The 18,976-nt window shown below is 36.1% G+C and overlaps 3 protein-coding genes and 1 long non-coding RNA gene across 4 annotated transcripts in view; 2 read left to right on the plus strand and 2 right to left on the minus strand.

The window, feature by feature from the left end:
• LOC117603729 (uncharacterized) overlaps positions 1-18,976 on the plus strand; it is a 34,495-nt gene that overhangs the window by 1,873 nt on the left and 13,646 nt on the right. The window lies entirely within an intron of this gene.
• Positions 492-12,605, minus strand: LOC117603748 (uncharacterized). Its single transcript, XR_013062970.1, has 5 exons — positions 12,459-12,605; positions 11,587-11,709; positions 8,664-8,797; positions 4,627-4,693; positions 492-565 (listed from the first exon to the last, which is right to left on the minus strand). It is a non-coding gene; the product is annotated as an uncharacterized LOC117603748 (long non-coding RNA).
• On the plus strand, positions 12,694-15,409 carry LOC117603736 (progestin and adipoQ receptor family member 4). The gene is made up of 6 exons (XM_034323182.2): positions 12,694-12,916; positions 13,133-13,702; positions 14,454-14,678; positions 14,754-14,857; positions 14,921-15,058; positions 15,125-15,409. The coding sequence occupies exons 2-6, from the start codon at positions 13,285-13,287 to the stop codon at positions 15,350-15,352; spliced, it is 1,113 nt and encodes a 370-aa protein (XP_034179073.2). The 5' UTR covers positions 12,694-12,916; positions 13,133-13,284; the 3' UTR covers positions 15,353-15,409.
• On the minus strand, positions 15,689-18,898 carry LOC117603734 (F-box only protein 9). Its single transcript, XM_034323179.2, has 7 exons — positions 18,584-18,898; positions 18,123-18,347; positions 17,762-18,061; positions 17,480-17,643; positions 17,228-17,419; positions 16,909-17,146; positions 15,689-16,831 (listed from the first exon to the last, which is right to left on the minus strand). The coding sequence occupies exons 1-7, from the start codon at positions 18,584-18,586 to the stop codon at positions 16,610-16,612; spliced, it is 1,344 nt and encodes a 447-aa protein (XP_034179070.1). The 5' UTR covers positions 18,587-18,898; the 3' UTR covers positions 15,689-16,609.

The raw sequence follows: 18,976 nt of genomic DNA on the forward strand, positions 1-18,976 counted from the left end.
GGATGATTCACTCGGTTCTATATTGGAAAATTCGCGGAAGGCCGACAGTCAGGACAACGAACCAACGATATTCGTTTAATCGTGAGAGTTTCATATTATGATCCGGCAATTTTAATTAGAGTATCGTGGTACCTGCCAGGTGTATTATGATGGTTACAGGGGATAATAGGTCTGGATGATCAGGGACCAACGAGACGAATCCTACTTTCATACGATTTCTTATAAATTTAAACCACTTGTCGACACCATTGGACTCACCTGTCTTCTGGGGGTCGGCGAACGATACCGATGCCGATCCTTTGTTGTGGACGGCGAACGATGCCGATGTCGATCCTGGCTTTGGGACGGCGAACGGTGCCGATGACGATCCTGGCTTGGCGACGACGAACCATGGTGACGATAGATCCTTGCACACCTGGACGAGGTTGGGGGAACTGGACGTTCACAATCGCGTTCGTGAAAACCGTGTTGCCTTCCGCCGCTCGGTGATCGTCGATGACTTCGTCTACGTCTTCCTTGGCTCCTTCCACGCTCCTCCCGACGTAACCTTAGCATGCGTTCGCCGCTGAAACCGTCGATATTTATTAAGATTTATCGATGCCTCGATGAAATAACTGTACTGTTCTTGGCGCGTTGCTGGTAAATTGATCTAACGAGTAATCGTGCGAGTTAATAGACGATGTTCGCTTGATTACGAGAAAATTGAAGGAGATCGTTTCAGATTATTAAGGGCCATTCTCAGTCTACAGCAAATCATTTTTTTATTCAATGAAGAATAAAACAAAAATGTTTCAGGGGGTCTGTGTACATTATATTAAATAATATTTAAATACAGAATTTATGTATAATTAATATTATTGATCATGTGCACAGAATAACAAAGGTTGATAAAATCCGCATGTTTCCACTGTGGTGTGAAAATTTTTCATTATTAATTCAATACTTACATTCAATCAGCAATTCCTGGATTATATAAACATTCCTATTTTCACTTACATTAAGTGGAGTATACGTAAAATTGTGTTATTGCTCTGATTAAAAACTCAAGCTATCATTCACAATTACATGTGAATTATTTACTCCACTATTTATGTTTGTGTTTTGGGGCCATTTGTCCTAAGTATGGTCCCCAACACATTTTTTCTTAAATCTACGTGAGGTTTGACAAAAATAGGCGGCTGGGTTCGTTTCTTATCTAAACGCCACACGACTAAAGGCATTCTAAACCGAGAAGGGCCCTTAACACTTAGAATTCCAAGGGAACATTAAAAAATCATTAAATTAAATCTTCTAATTTGGGTTTTTGCAAGTCACCAAGTTTTGTATTTTTTGACCGCAGTACTTCGAGTATTAAAACGCAAATAAGAATTAGAAACTCTTCTACAATTGTCTGTAGCAATCTTACTTTCACTCTATTACGCTCACGAGTATGCCATAAAAACGGGAGAAAGGAAGATTTTACTATTTTCTAACCAGCCCCGGCGAACATTTGATCCGTATGAAACGTTGTAAATTATAGCAACAATGTTCAGAGATTGTTAAAACGAAATTGAAGTTCGGTTCGCTCGTTATCCGCGATGATCTTGAAATTTAAATCTTCTGGAACGAAAGCACGAGCTCGTCGAGCGTAACAGAACGAATTAAACAAGTTAAATACTAATTACGAGATATGATTTGATCATTAGCGATAAATGTTAAATTGTAAGCACTGCTTATAATTTACACCGCAATTACACTGATTTAATAATCTAATCTGAATTCGTGATTCTTTAATCACCTTAAGTAATGTGTTTCTAAAAATAAACATTAGAGAATGGTTTTAATTAACTCTGAAATTACAAGGTAATTTCAGGCAGAGAAATCTATTTTTCTACATAATATTTTTTTTGAAAAATCAAAAATCATCCCCTGTATTAATATGCAGAGGAAAAGCGGTCCAAAGTAAAATGCAAAACAGAGTGATTTATCGGTGGCTCACTCGAAACGCTTTAAACATAAGAGTATATTTGGATTTTAAGACGGAACCGACTGAGAATCAGGCTTCACCCTGCGCGTTGCAGCACAAAATGCACGGTACATTTCAGAGCAACAGTGAGTTGACCTACTTAAGCTCTGTCCGCCTTCAAATAGACCATTTCACTTAACAGCATTCTCGCTGACGTATTCTGCAACGTCTTGATCAAGCGTCGACTACGTCAGAAAACCGAAATTCAAGGTTGCGTGTTTGCAACCCCTTTTATCGCGAGGTGGATCTTTCGATTCCTTTATAAAAAAGAAATCTCCGACGAAAAAGGCTCGAAAATTTGCCGTTCTACCGATGAATCATGCGAAAGGAAGTCGTCAAAAGATTTTTAATTGGACGACGTGCTAATGTCACGGACTTTCAATGAGCAAACTATGCTGTGCACAAAAACATGCGTCCTTCGTTTTCATTCCTCTATTTTACACCTGGCTATCATTTAAGATATCAATTATCTGACTAAAAAAATACTAGTTCTTCCATTTAATAATTATCAATTATTTCACGTGACCAGAATTTAAAATAAAATTTCGGCTCTCTCCATGGTCCGCGACATAATCGAGTCTTTCACTCTATCATTCTTTTACCCAATCACATTAAAATTAAACATTTTCATTTTGTTAAACTTAATTCTATCATAAATAAAATGGAAGATTCCAATAAATCCTAGAATTTTTCTAATATTTTTCCCACTCGACACGAGTTTTGCCCAAACACTTTCTCACTCTGCCCTACATAACGCACACCTTTTATATAACAAATGCATATTCACTGAAATACGAACCACAAACAAATCTTGACGTGTTTCGACTGAACCGTTCAACATTTATTGCCTTCCTGGGGGCAGAGTCGAATAGAAGATCTCCCTTGATCGAACGAATGAATCGTGGACAGTGTAACCGCGCGCGTTTAGGAGGAATAAAAAGAGGTCTGCCTATGGAGACATTTGAAACGAGACTGTTCGGAAGTATCGCGCGATGTAAATCAGCGGTGTGACGCGAGCGTGTGGAAGAAATGTGCTCGACTCATCGCGCTGCAAGTACGGCTAGATAGGGGTAACATTGGATTGGTCGAAAAGGAAAATTGGTTCGGGTAGAGATGGGAGCGCATCCTCGGCAGCTTCACCTCGGGGTGCGTTTGGATCCCGTCCAAAAATCCTTCGAAACGCCTACGGGAATGTGGAATTGATAGCGCGCCCAGTGTATCCTTTTCGAAAGGATCGTCGCGTTAAAGGGGTCATAGGATTATGCGCAAAGGCCACCCTCTTTAGCCGCAACGTCACCTCCCACCTTTGACCCTGGATTGCTTACTGCTGCCAAAAAAAAAGAAAAGAAAAAGAAGGACCATCCGCAGGCAACAAACAAGCACTTTCAGATTCTTTTCTGCCAAGTTTTGATCGCACGCGCTTCTTCCAAGCTACCAATTACCACTTTCTTGTCGACACTTTATCTACTATCGCAATGTTTCGCAACATGAATAGTGTCAATTAAAAAAATTAATGAGTTATCTGCACCGTTAACCCTATCGACCCGGATAATTACTGGAGACTTCGTTTATATTATAGTACTTATTGGAAATATACTAATACAACGCTAACTAGTTAAGGTAAATATTTATAGATTCGCGATATCGTTGAAATTTTTTTAATTTCAACAATATCGTATTAACAGGGTCGAATGGGTTAATTCCGAAGGCCAAATGTTTCTTACTAATTGATATCCAATACCAAGAGGTTCAATATAAAAAAAGAAATTGATAATTTCTGTTTAGTAAATTAAAAGTTCTGAGTATTAAAAACTTCGACGTGGAAAGGAATAATTAGTCATTCCGTTACTGTAAATTGGACGTCAAACAACGAAGATAATCTTGATGGTTAATTGTTGTAGAATGGAATTCAATCCAGACAAACTACCAAGCGGAAGTTAGTAATAATATTGTCAATCATTTTGAAGCGACTCATTTTACATTACACATCACGTGTCGACAGGATACGAAGATGGCAAAGCTACAAAAGCGTTAAAATACAATCACAATTCGTTTAAAGATAAATTCTAATATTTGCATATAAATTATAGGAACAGGACTAATTTGAATTTATAACAGCTTTGAAATTAATTAAATATTTGTGATTTTATCTTAAGTAGTTTACTATATTCAATGCCTTTCCGCAGTAGCTGAAGGAGGAAAATACGTGATGTAGCATCAAATGAGTAACTCTTATTGATCCAATAACAACTTTATATCGAATGGGTATCTTTATAAACACTTATGCAACCTACAGGAAGGCACCAATTCATAATAATTCTGTATCTTTCTAGATTAGTTTCATCAATGTATCATTTGAAAGTTACCCAGTAATTACTAATGAGGAAGCTAATTAACGTCAAGGAAAGAAGAGTCTAATTAGACGAATAATGCTGCGTCATTGCATTCAGAAATATTTATATTTCTTTAAGATTGAAAATTTTTTTTCAAAATTCTCATTTTTATTTTCAATTGCCCTATTTTTTGACCTCTCGCACCTGAAACGCCTATAGAAGCCGATATCCAATCTCTTAAGAGTTACTTTGTTATTCTCTGTAGAGGACGTTTCAAGCATACCGTACCTTGGAATCCAAGAAGCGAAGGCGAGGTAGAGGACCGGCATCCTTAAACTTCCGTCCGTCTTGTCACCTGAATTATAATTGAACAGTTTCGTGATCGCTGCTGATTATCAGTGCATCGTCATTTCCCATTTCGACGTATCAAAGAACGATATTGCAATTCTCTCGATCCTGACGTTTATTCAGGATACGAATGAATGAGCAAAGTCGAAAAATATATATATAAAGAAAATTCTTGATTTGTGAATAAGAACGAGAAGTCTTGAATATATTTTACGGTTCTGTTTACCACCGGATAAAAGGTTTTCTGTTACGGCTATTTTTGATACCCCTTAGCCCTCGTTTCAACGACACATCATCGAAGAGGAGGATGTCTCGTTTATTTTAAGCAACTTGTAATTACTTTTTTTTCTTAACATAAAAATTGATATTTTTATTTTAATAAAAATGTAATATCATCGAAGCTGAATTGTAAAGGAAACGAAAGTATCTTGTTTCCCTATGGGGAAAAAATAAAATCTGGGACACTTTCGCTACTCATATGAACGAAACCGTGAAATCACGTTAGACCTTACAAAACGAGTAGAAATTTTTTGAAAGAAGCACTGAGAAGAAAGGCAACAACTGACCAGGAAGAGGAAACGAAGTTCGAAATACGTTCGAAGGTCGAACATCTGAAAGAAGTTTTCTCTATAGAATACAACTTCCTTTTGTGTTAGACAGAACTTCCCTAAAGAGCAACAGTCCTTGATCTCTTCGAAAAACTTGCCTGGATACATGACAAACAACTTATCAAGATTCTCATCTTTTTTAAAAACATTCTTTTCGTTTGCTGCATAAAAGGATTTTGATCGTTGATATTTCTTTCTATGAATTTTTTCCTTTATAGGGAAAAAATTTTATACATTGCCAAATTTAAGCAGATGATCCTCTAACTATTTCAAACGCGCTATGATTCACATAAGGAAAAAACAAGAAATTTATAAATATTGAGAGAACAAACACCATGTTTGGAAGCGAATTTCTTGCATCCATTATTCATGAACAATTCTTACCATCACTTTCAGAAAAATAATTTCGAATACATCAGAAAAAATTACGTAGAACTGCGAAAAGAATATAAATATTTCAAAAATGTGTTTGTAATTTATTTGTAAACCTTCTCGTTTATCAACTTGACTCATTAAGAACATGTATATATTCATATTTATCGTCAACAATATTTTTCAACCTTTCAGTCAATGTTATTTTGTAAATTATTTAAAGTAATTTAAAACAGGTCAAACAAGTATATTTTGTTATTGCAAAGTTTGTCGAGTAAGCCTTCGTGGATGAACAACTAAAGCTACCTGAGAAAAAATAAACAAGTACGAGAACCTAGATACCTAGATTCTAAGCTCGATTGGTTTTCTCTGCGCTAAATTTGTTATTAATCCATTCGCTATTAGTAGCGAGAAACATTGATTGAAAAAGTAATTGGTAAAAGAATACGACAATATAAATATGTATAACAATAACAATCTTATCGTTCCATCGAATAATTTGCCACGTTCAGGGACTATTCCGTTTACCAGTGTTCCATTATCGTTCAATCGCTTGCAGTTGGGATTAATAACTATGTCAGTAACGAGGGTAATAAATTCGGTCGTTAAAAAAAATTCTTTGAATCTGAATAATTATAATATTGCAAATTGCTTCTATTCATGATGAAATATAATTATTCACTGTACCAATATTTATATTACACAAGTGTTTATTATATCCTCTAATTGACGCTATCTTTTATTATTTTTAACCTTACCTACCTAAGAGGATTAATAAAATATAAATAGAGTTAAGCCCAAGATTAATTCTATCTCTACTTGCAATCTGAAAGGCTGAAAATAAAAGAAGTGTAATATAAATATTAATAATACCCTTTTGCTATTATTACCACCACTGTAATTAACAAATTCTGTTTAGCATTTTTTTTATCCGTATCGTTTATATCTGACCATAACAAATCTTGAAATTGAATAGCCAAGTGGTATACAGAAGGTAATTAGGATGAGTCAACGACCTGCAGAAGAGCAGGAAGTATATCCAAAGAGAAATTATCAGTGTTCATTAACGCAACCTTAAAGGCAGCAGAGGAAAAAGCTAGCAGATTTAATTAATCGTTAAAATAAATCAGCCTGTTGCGTGTTTCACAGTCTCGTTAACTCGTGAAATGCACCCTCAATCGATGCTACCTTATTTCGAGACATTAATGTATTTACATAAAGTGCGTTAAAATGGCAAATTATTCGTGTAATAATTTCATTCGCATCATGGTGAAAAATTATTCAATGTTTCCTCGGTAAAGGACACTTCTTTTATGTTCTGATTATGCAATGTACAAACACTTCTAACAAATTTTTTCACTTGTTATTAATTTAACACGCTATTCATTATATTGGTAATTACTTAAAAAACGAAGGTAACGAAGTAGTTATTCCTGGATTTATTATGCAAAACGTTCTAACGAACTTTAAAACGCTTATAATGAAATTTTCTCGTTATCTCGAAACAGCTCTAACCAGAAAGAATAACACTTTACCAAGCTTTATATTTTTAGCTTTTCAGTGAATTTAATGAAAGGCTCGATCCAAAAATCTTGATTACCGATCGTTCGCCAAGATTTCCAGGGTCGAAAGAGTAATGGCAATTGCTATCTGAGGACATTTCAATTAAACGATCTAAGCCAACTGTAACACTTCTGCAAAACAGTATCATCCTCACGCCACCGTGTCGTGGCACGTTTACAGAAGAATTCTTCCGCGTTGCTCACGAGTCAGACTAGCTAAATCAACATCAACGTTGAGATTCGATCGCGAACTCGTTTCTTTTTAAAGCCATTTGATGCTGCACAAGATAACTGATGCATTTGATATGCTATCTTGATAGATAACCGATCATTCCATTCATATTCTCTAAGATTTCTTTTCATTAAGAATTTAAGAAATTAAGAATTACTTAGAGGATCATCATGATTATTCAGATACCAAAATCAACTGGAACAAACATCCACTTATGAAACAAACGTTGAAAACGTGACCACCGGAGGCAAACAATGGAATCACTTATTCCTGACTCATTACGTTGCAGAAGAAACCGATAACGAACCCTAAATGTTTCTTTTCCCCACGAAACGTTATCAATCATACTGGTACATAATATGCGTTCTACTCGAGGTTTCCTAAGAAAACCTATTACGTTTCTATTCTTCGAGCAATTAAACAATGAAATTCAATCCTTCCATGCGCGAATCTTGGAAAAAGATTTGGACGAAACAATTCATTCTTAACAGAAGTTCCTCTCGTTATTCCTTAGAATTCTGCGTATACCTTTATCCAAATTTCTTTATCCAAACGAAATTATTCCGGATATATTCACATCGGCACTCACGTATGCTCTGCAAATCGCTCGAGAGAACAACAGCCAACAATTTGGATATTCGAGGACTCGTATACGTTCGGATGATCCTACACACAGATCTTCTCGGCAAGAACGTGAACGCTCACGAACGTACCAACCACGACTGACAGCCATAAAGACCTCGTGGAGAATTTCTATCTCCTGTTGGTGTACTAGGCGCGCACGGAGGGGGAGACCGTACGCGGCATTGGTCTCGTGTGTAGTAGCTCCACTTATTCCCCACTTATTCCTTTCTCAATCCTTTTTTTTTGCGCAAGTCTTACAAAAAGCGCTCAACAATTAAACTAGATTTCGGCGTAACACTTTGTTGCAAGAAAAGAAATCTACGGTTCTTTCTCGCTTACAATAGCGAACACATTTTGAATGCTCTGATTTTGTGTTTCAAGATATAGCATCATGAATACTTCATCATTTATGCAATATATGCGCCTATTGATTGATTCGCATACATATTTTAACAGTTGCATCGCGAAGTTTCCGTTGGAGAGCATTCTGTGCCGAGGACATTTTATCAGCATTCTTGCAAAGAATGGTTGCCCATATTCTCAGTCAGTATAGGGATAAATATTTTTGTTAACACTAACCTATAGGTTCCCTTTCCTTGCGAGCTCTCGTAGTCAATTCGTCGGATTTTCCGTTTGTATTGTAGAGAGCCACCAGAATGTGACCTAGTCCTAGAGTGGCTGCGAGTACGATGGCGCCTCTTGCTTCGCGGCATCTAAAAAATCAAACTGTTTGAAAGAGGATGGTATATTATGTACGATTATCGCTACATATAATTAATGATAATTAGAATCGTACGCGTAGAATTAGGAATACGTAAATACTACTGCTCACATTTTTAATTTGTACCATTAATCCTGACATACCACTATACTATTAGTTTAAAGAATGAAAGAATAGGAATAAAACGGAGTATGAAATAATAGTTATGAATTACAAGTAGCCTATGATTATTATTTTAATACATAGCTTTATGATTTCTGAAAAGAATGAATTAGACATTACTGATACTATTGAAGGAAAGAATGGAAGATCATAAATGTATGAGATAACAGTGTACAATCGTCTGAAAGAAATTAGGACCAGAGCCTTTCTACTGAAACCACGCTACGTGTACTTACATTAGGAAGACGAAAGAGGCTCACTTGGTCCCAAATGAAATTGAAGATGGATGATACCCAGGAACGTGAAGATGATGCTTGTGGTATGACACTGTTTTTCGACAACGACGTGGACATCAGCTCAAAAAATTCTGTAAAACGTGGGCAGTTCCATCGTAAGAGAATACTAAAGCAGTATAAGGGAAACAGCCCACTCCGAAAGGATAAATAAAAGTGCCTAGAATATGTAGGACAATTTCCTTTAAAACCCTAGACGCATTTTAATACGAAATTGGGAAACGAAAATCCCGCCAAAAACCATTTCCTCAAACGTTCCACTAGAAATATTGGAGAACAGACGATTAGAATAACGATACGATATGTGTATACGATGGCAGACTAATCGTAAGTAGGGAAATGAAATGAAAATGTAACGAGTACGCGTGGGCACGCTCGCTCCAAAATTAATGCTAATGAACTGTTCGCTCTTTCGAAACAGAGCGTTGAGTTCAAATGCTCACATTCTTGAAGAGCAGATCGTGTATCGGGTCAACGTACAATGTGTAATTATTCGATAACTGCGAAAGAACGAATATGATGAAATTTACAAGTTACGAGACAAACTGGCAAGGCATACGCCATAAGGGAACTTCCATGAAACAGCGGCCATCTTGAAGATAGAGAAGCATCAAGTACCAGTGAATGCTACACATGCACCATTTCTGGTGGACATCACTTAATAATTCTAATTTAACTTACGGAAATAATACAATGAGAAGAAGCACTTACATTTGAGAGATCAATCAGGCTCGGTTGGTCCCAAAATGTACTCGAAAACAAAATATTCACAGAGCGCAACGACGTGCTACGTACAACACTATTGTGTGACAACGATGTGGAAATCCGATCGATGCGATTGGCGAATGACACTCGGCTATGTTCGGATGATATCGTAAAGTCGGCTGTTTACGAAAAGAGCCGAACATGTACGAACTTAGCCGACTAACCTCAATCTTACGTACTTCCGGTAGGTACAAAAAAAATACAATATTCATAATTTCTGCCGGTTACAGTGTGACAAAAATAATGATAACATAAATTTAATTATATCTGTTTTCACATAACATCGGTTTAATTAAATTCAAAGTAAACGCAGTTTACTTAAAAGATTACTTTAAATTATGTATGCATACATATTTCACGATATCAGTTTAAGGTTATAAAATAGTGTGCTAATGTTACAACAAAAAGAAATGAAACTATTGATCTATTTACGATAATATTTATCAATTTATCAATATGAATTTTAAAAATAACGGTTTTAATATTTGTGTAGGATAAACAAACCAGAATGGATTTTAATATGTGTATAATACAAAATTTGTTCTTCTATTAATGTAACAGAAAAATGAACCAATATATTAATTATGTAATCAGTATCAAAAAAAGGGTAAAATATGTTAGCTCAATTGAATGATGAATCTCGTACGCACGATGCACATATGATAAGGTTATCATATGATATCATATGATAAGGTTTGTGAACGACACAAAAATAACATGAAATAGCGTTATAAATTACTAAATTATTATGCCTTTACAATCTTTACACAATAAAAATGGCATTTTTGCCGAAGATATACACTAAAGTATCATCTGTGTTATTCATAATTTGTTAAAGAAAGTTTACATACCTCTCCCCAAATCAGTTTACTAATTACTCGTACGACACCATATTTTATTAAAGTTAATAAATTCCAAAACATACTTAATTTTTAACCAAAAATAAAGAAAATCATGATGTTCACGAGGTTTTGAGATAAACATATAAATACCGAGTGGCTAGTTGGATTGATGCGCAGTATGGGATTTCTGGCTCATGCATACTAAAAAAAAACACTAGGACCGTTTCAATGATGTACTTATGTTCTTTAAATACGAAGGCATGATTGGGCCCCAGAAAAGTTTAAGGAAAGGAGAAAGTTTTAATTTAATGAAATAGAATGCTACACAAATAATATTAATGTAATGTATTGTTATTTTGTACGTTTGGAGTCTTTTTACTATACGAATACCAACATTTGTTGCAAGGGTAAGAGAAACTGCAGAAAGTATGCAAACCACTTTCAGATGTGTAATGTATACAGCTATGGCATCACGTAATATCTCTAGTAGTGTCATTTACGCATGCGCACGCAATCTCCTAGTGAGAAAAAATGCCGCGACTGCGCATCACAAAGTTGATGAATACTATCGTAGGTGGCACCACACCTCAATTATGTTACAGGAAGCACATTATTATCGGTAAAAGGTTTCAATGGGCGGTACGGTACGCTAAGCAAGATGAATATATGAAACCGCGAAAATTAAAAAATCAATGGAATGTATGTACACATTGACTTACCTCTATTATCGATTTAAATGAAACAAATTTAGAGATGAGCTTAGACCGCTTCTGAATGTAATATTTCATTGCCACGGATGGGATCAAATCTTCTGCAATTGCCCATAGGTCTTTGTACGATCGCTGCAATCATTTCAACCACCATGTTATGCATAGCGATCGTTTCACCTTCACACGTTTCATTCAGAGACAATTTAATAAAAAGAAAGAAATAAATGCAACATTGTACCGTGACACTATATTTCGCAATCACGGAAGGACCGAGTCCTTTAACATAAAGCAATTTCGATATCGATGAGGGTGCGTCGATAATTCGATGTGACCGTGATTACCCCATGAACAAGGCCACGTGACATGACTGGACCTGCGCCAACTGTGTCGCGAAGGAGGGAAAATCACGACAGGTGAATTAATGGGATTAATGAAATTCTCAATGACCATTACTCCTGAATGACTTTCCACCGTCTGATTTCTGCCTGACCTACCTTCAGTCCACGGTAAAAGTAACCCCGATTGCTCTGACCCTTTAGCGCACTACTTAGAATAGACGAACTTCTATTGGTAATACGATAGATCATACACTGTAATAAACTTGCACCCATCTTATCCGGGTGACTGCGGCTTAGCAAAAGGACTCGGTGCAGGTAATGTGTTTTACTATGCAGCGCTTGCGCTGTATGACAACCGACTAACCCCAAATACGAAATAAGTTTGACGTTACTTTTAATAGTGATCGAACAACAAAGAGTATAGTTATGTCTCAGCGTGTCGTAGAACACGTTACCTGGTCCCGAACAGTTCACAAAGGGACAAATGATTGCACGTAGTTAAAGGAACCTAACATGACTCACAAATTAATTATATAAGCTTACAAGTTGGATACTATCCATTGATTAGAGTCGAACGCCCGTCCTTAGTCTTAACGGCGACAACCGCGGGAAGCATGTCGCGTAAAAACCGCGTTGCCCCTGTCTGGTAGTGCTTCCTGTTTCCTTAAAAGACATCGAATGACATTTGATGAGAAAAGGCAATCGCTCTGAGAACAATCTAGAACCAATTGAATATCGCACAGTGATTTTCGACTCACGTGGCATTCAGGCCGTATTTATGTTGGCCCTTAACCAAGATCGCACCTTATCCGGTGCTTGATCTAATGAATAGGCTAAAAATATTAACCGTCATTCCTCGATTTTAAACTTTAGGGTTTCAGACAAAATTAGCCTTTCGACATGACGATGAACGTGTAAAGTGTTACTTTACGAGCGGTGTAGAACGTTATAAAAATAAAATGAAAATTGTCCAAGTTTCACCGTGCTTAACAATATTTAAGGTTCGGAAATTTATTAGTAAACTACTAAAAAAAATGTAATTCTGAAAAATTTTCACCATCCATCACCTCAAATATTCAACCCCTATCTTTGAGACCAAGAAATCTATTAGGGCAGACTCCATCATCCTTTATAACACATCATTTTCTGCCTCCCCTACCTAACAAACGATCAACACGCATCTTTCTAAAAATGGCATCGTCCTGCATATTGGGCAGGCCTGAGAGCGAAGGGGTTTCTCGGATAAATCGGCAACTGAGCTCGCGGAGATTGGTCGCATGCATTCGAAGGGGGTGCGTTCCCTCTGGCAGTGAAAAGGATCGATTCGGTTTCCCTGGTAACGACACCGTCAGAGAGGTCAGAACCACGGATGGTGGTGGACGAGTACGAAAGCGATGCAGTAACGACACCGTCGTCGCCGACGTCACAGCTGAGATATCTGCTCCGGAAGCTACCGTTTTGTCCCGCGTGCGCTTCGAACATTCCTTACGGCCATTCAGACTGCACGACGTCGCTTCGAAACGGGAAGCATCATGCGGAGGTATCAGACCCTCCGCCCCAATGCAGCAATAACGTGGACTCGTTCGATCAGCGGAACTCCGAGCAAGGAAGGATGCAGGCTCAGGAGACGCCGAAGATTCGACTGTTGCGACGATGGAGCGACATGCCACAGCACCTTCAGTTCAACCCTCACATCCGGTCCGGGTACAGACCGCTCATGACCGTTCGCCAATGCCTTGGGAGTCTGTTCTACATCCACAATGAGACGATTAATATCATAACACATGGTAAGTTTGAGATTACGAGTCCTCAGAGTACCGGATGTCCTTTGTTAGATGGTAGATACCCTCTGAAAAGACAGTGATGTTGGTAGCGGATCGTTTGGTGTATGTTATTCAAAAATAAATATCTTATAGGATAATTCCAGTATATTGATCTTATAGGCATAATCACCTCTGCGGAGGTGTTCGAAGGCAATAAAAAAGCTAGAGCTATAGCTATTGTGATTCAATTAAGTAGAAAACTGGATTACCCTTCAGTTACGCGATTTCAAGGTGAACTTCTATGAAATATCATTGTGTTCCTGTCGGTGCGATGAAGCCGTACACTAGCTTCCTTAGATTCGTTCTTAATCCAGATGCATGACATTGATAAGTACTGCGCTTACATATTTATGGATTGAACTTCATTTATATTTGAAATGCGAACGATTGACGAAAGTAATTCTAGTATACATTATGTACAACATTATTAAAATGAAAATGTCAATGTCGAATAGTGAACTTTATTAATAATTGAAGAATAAAACAAGATAAATTGTGAAATTAAATACGACCGTCACGTGAATACTTTTCATAGACAAATCTGTCTGCATTATTTACAAGCTCTCCCTTTTATTGAATCAATTATTCTGATTATGAAATATAAAGAACAGACACTTGTTGCATAGGGATGGTACATTGTAGCAATAGTAGTACGAGCCGATAGCACCCCTTATTTTAAATTTATAATTATATAATTTAACAAACCATATTGCAGGATTTGCGATCTTGTACATGCTACTGACGATACCGCAACTTCTTCCATGGAGTACCCAAAGTATCTTCCTAGGAATCTTATCTTGGTGCCACTTGATCGGTGCCGTTAGTCCGTGGGTTGGTTCCTTTATTTATCACCTCTTCATGAATTTGAATTACGACGCTATCTTCTACAGAACGTTATTGAAATTAGACATGATTGGCATATGGCTGTGCCAAAGTTTCGGTAATACTTAATACCATTAAAACCACACAACTATCAATCAATGAAGATTGTACAAATATTGCTATTCATTTTTAGGAGCTATACCCATGATGGCCGCGACAGTTCACTGTTTACCCAATGGCTACTGGTACTGCTGTATGTTCATCTACTGCTTCCTTAACATTTGGGGGCTTCTGAAGGTATTTCCCATGTTTCTCTTCCACTGCGAATTATAATCTCTGAAACAGCCGCGTGTTTCTTAGGCGATGATCGCACGGTCTCCCTGGGAGAGAAGATTATGCTTTGCACCTCCTTTCCTCATGAGGATGTTGATAATGATCCTACGGTGTTTCGATATCGGTGGCGGGTCTCCAGATGCTTTACTTCACATCGTATTACAGGTGAATGAACTTAACTGTTGAACACACAGGAGATTCGATAACGCTGGATGAATTTCTTTTCTTCAGGATCTCATAGCCGTGGTAGGAGCAATTATTGGGGCCATGCGTATCCCTGAAAAATGGATTCCAGGCAAATTAGATCTGGCGTTGAATTCTCATAATTTGATGCACGTGCTGGTCGTTCTGGCTGTGTGCTCGATGCATGCAGCGACTTTGCAAGATCTTGCTTGGATATCTGACCCGTCTACGTGCAACGGAACGAGTCTCGTCGAGTTGAAGCACGATGAACTGTGATTGAATATTGTTCTTTGAAGTCTGTGATAAATCGAGCCTACGAGAACTGACGTTTATTTATGTAGATACATTTCATAATTGACTAGATAAATCTTTAAGAGCAGCTGTACAGAAATGAAAGAAACATATACTAAAATTTCATATGATAAGGAAAAGAAGTATCTTTAAACAGTTCGAGTACAATTGTCAGTACAAAAATGATTTTATCGTATCCAATAATTAAAAATGATTGGATGAACCAATGTGTATTTTAAGCATCGTTTGAATTAAATCGTAGAAGGATAAATTGATTGAAACGAAATAAGCACATCAAAAATACGTTTATTGTGATTATTATAAGAATTTAATACCCACAGCAAAGTACAAGACATGTTCCCGAGCATTCGTACCTTTGACTCATAATGTCAATGCTATTCGCCATTTTTAACAAATAAAACTGTTCCAAAATATTAGAATTGGTTAATTCCATAAACAGTGGTACATAAATGGCCCATTTACATTTAAAAATTATAGGCATAGACCGGCTTCTTCAATAAGTTTCATAATTCAGAAAATAAAGAATATATATGTATCGAGGTAATATATCTTAATTTTCGTTTCTTCCATATACTTTGACTGAATATATACGTTTCCAAGTAAGGTTCCATGCAAAACTGAGCCGCAAGAAATATAATGTAACAAATATATTTTAACTTAAATAAAAATAATTGATAGATAACACCTGCAAGGTGAATATATTTTTGGTGTAATGTTTAGCGTATATGTTCTTGCGGTTCCGAAACTGCTTACTCTAGGTAGCATATAGTTTCATCAAAATCATGAATAAATCTGTTATACTGTAATGATCGATCTCTAAATTTCTGTTAAACAAATGGTAAATAATAAACATAAATAAAAAACAAAAACAAGTCCTGAAATATAAGCACCTATTTTGAAAGCACATAAGGCACTATTCCAGTGCATGATATAACGATTTCATTAAATCTATAAATTACTCGTTTATATCATCTACGTAAAAATTAATGTAGTTGATAGAATTTAAGAGAAAACTGTAACGTGAAAGCTGTATGATAGGTTAATAAAAGAAAATAATTAATATCTATTACGAAATCTCAAAGAACATTATGCTAATGCGTGTAGTGAAAATATACATCAAGACTGATTGTAATGCTAGAATTTAGTCTTCTCTTAAATTTTAGCTCCATTATTGTACTCTTACGTAATCCAGACGATTAATAATTCTGCATTCGGTTACGCTTATTGTAGGGGAGCTTCACTCTCTTGAGTATAACTTTTAACTCTACTGAATTTAAGAGGCGGATATCGTCCGCCGATAGCTGACACTCTCCATTCTCTAACAGACGGCTCTTTCAAGCACATTTTTACTTCATGTCCATTTCTGTACTTCGTGAATATAGTGTAACTAAGCCATTTTAATTGCGAATTTATCCGTCTATGGTGATCCTGTATTTCAAATTCCTGTAAACATTCATAAAGAAAATTCTGAAACATATTCTGATAATTTATAATTTAATATCAGTATTATAAACTCTTACAAGGTGAAAAGTTTGTTCCCCACTATCATGTATGGGTTCCCTTTTGTTCTTCCTGTATGTGTTAACAACAGTTTTTGTTTCTTGTTTTCTGAGCACTAAAGTAACATAGTTATCGTGCAATCTGTAATGGCCAATTAGAATTGCGGGATTGCGTGGAACACGATTTTTTAAAGAGTTTACACAACTCTGCGCATCATCCGTTGAAGTTAACATTAAAACTCTTCCTTCTGGAAAGAATCTATTTACAAAGAAAATTTTATATGGATTAAATTCTTTTGATAGTAAATGTTTTATTAAATTATTGTTAATTATCACGTACCTCAGGTACCTGAAGTATTCCACCAAATGCCAAGGTCTATAAAACTGATCTTGAAAACTATTTTCACCATCGCGAATGTAACTGGTCTTACTAATATAACATCCATTGTATCTTAATCTAGGCCGTTGTAAATACATATCTCTCCACGATCGGTATTTCGGAGCATAGTTTCCACAATGTACACCCCATACCCTGTATAATTTCAAATAATTATTATCAAAATTGACTTAATAAAAAGTTTGAATGATTTACCTAACACAGGCAAGTCTCCAGATCTCTGTATCTCTTGCAGATATGTAAAATCCACGGCATACCCCAGAGAACATTTCAAGAGATCTCAAGTCTAAGTCTGAAGAAACAACCCATCTTAATATATAAAGCATTATTTCCATAGGCAAAGCAGAAATATGAGTTGCCTGAAATAATGAATGCCCTGCAATGTGTATCAGGATGTTCCACAACAACATAATATAAAAATAAATATACAATTATATTTTTGTCGATTATCGTATAACATTCAACGCAAATACTTACATCTTGTTCAAATTTTGGAAAACAAACACATTTATTACGATTTACAATTTTGCATAATTTAACAAATAAATCAGTTTCCTCCTCTTTTTCTTCATTATAGTTTTCAGTATTATCATTAATACTGCTCACATCATCTTCCAATTGTTTATCACCATCATCATTTGATTTCAATTTAGTTGACTCATATAAACGTAATTCAATATCAGGAACTAACAGTACAGCACGCTTGTAAAATTGAATAGCTTCATAAAACTTCCTACTTTCTTCATATTCAATTCCTTTTAAAAACAAATTTCTTGCCTGAAATATATAATCTTTCATGTTATATTTGTTTCAAGATATATGCCAAACATTATTATACCTTGATTTCAATGGTATCTAATGGCTCTTCATCATTGGAAACATCATAGTCAACCAGCTTTGTGGACTGAGTCTTTGACCTCTCTCTTCTTGGTGATATTTCTAATTCCCGCTGCCATCGCTCCCTGAAAGATGTTAAGGCATCTTCGATATTTGTTTCCGAATAAGAAGAACCTTCCTGGTCGTCTCCGCCGTCATCGGATTCGCCAGATTCACCGCAGTGACTCTGATAACATTAAAATAACATGAATGTAAAGTATTAACAGGTTTAAATAAGCTGTATTCAAAAAAAGAACAAAAACTGAAACAGTTAAGCTGTGTTTATTGTTCATATGTTTCAAACAAATGATGATACATGAAATGACGTATCTCATTCGCTCCGATTAAGGTTATGTTGATAATTACAACCCTTTTACATGGTAATAACAGAAGGACAGTCATTGTTTCTGATAAATTACGTACCATTATTCTTCCTGATTCAATTTCCACGGCAATATTCTTTCAACGCTTGTACTCTCGGTCAGAAAAACGTACAATACAACGAAAGTACAACCTTGCCAACAGAACCGCCGCCATGGTTTTCGCTTTTCTGTTCTCCAATTTAATTTAAAGTCATACCGACTGCTATAGCTTGTTTTTCTATTTTCGACTGATGCAATTAGTTTGAAATCCGTATCACCGCGGGGAATTGAAAAAATATATTAATATGTTATTGTTGTAACAAATTACATAAATGAATTTCTTAAACTAGGTGTTCTACGTCAGCATGCTTATAAAGATAAATTCTTTTTTGTAAAATAGTAACTTGTTATTAATTTATTGGTGTTACTTCATGAATTTTCAATTGAATTTTAC

This window comes from Osmia lignaria, chromosome 11, assembly GCF_051020975.1.
Source record: "Osmia lignaria lignaria isolate PbOS001 chromosome 11, iyOsmLign1, whole genome shotgun sequence".
NCBI lineage: Eukaryota > Metazoa > Arthropoda > Insecta > Hymenoptera > Megachilidae > Osmia > Osmia lignaria.

Excerpts from the sequence above, each read along its gene's own strand:
- LOC117603734 (XM_034323179.2), bottom strand. Across the intron at positions 17,644-17,761 it reads TTCCAAAATTTGAACAAGAT|GCAACTCATATTTCTGCTTT; the intron begins GTAAGTATTTGC and ends TCATTATTTCAG. Across the intron at positions 16,832-16,908 it reads GGGAACAAACTTTTCACCTT|GAATTTGAAATACAGGATCA; the intron begins GTAAGAGTTTAT and ends GAATGTTTACAG.
- LOC117603736 (XM_034323182.2), top strand. The coding sequence starts at position 13,285 with ATGGTGGTGGACGAGTACGAAAGCGATGCAGTAACGACACCGTCGTCG. Across the intron at positions 14,679-14,753 it reads ATGGCTGTGCCAAAGTTTCG|GAGCTATACCCATGATGGCC; the intron begins GTAATACTTAAT and ends ATTCATTTTTAG. Across the intron at positions 14,858-14,920 it reads ACATTTGGGGGCTTCTGAAG|GCGATGATCGCACGGTCTCC; the intron begins GTATTTCCCATG and ends CGTGTTTCTTAG.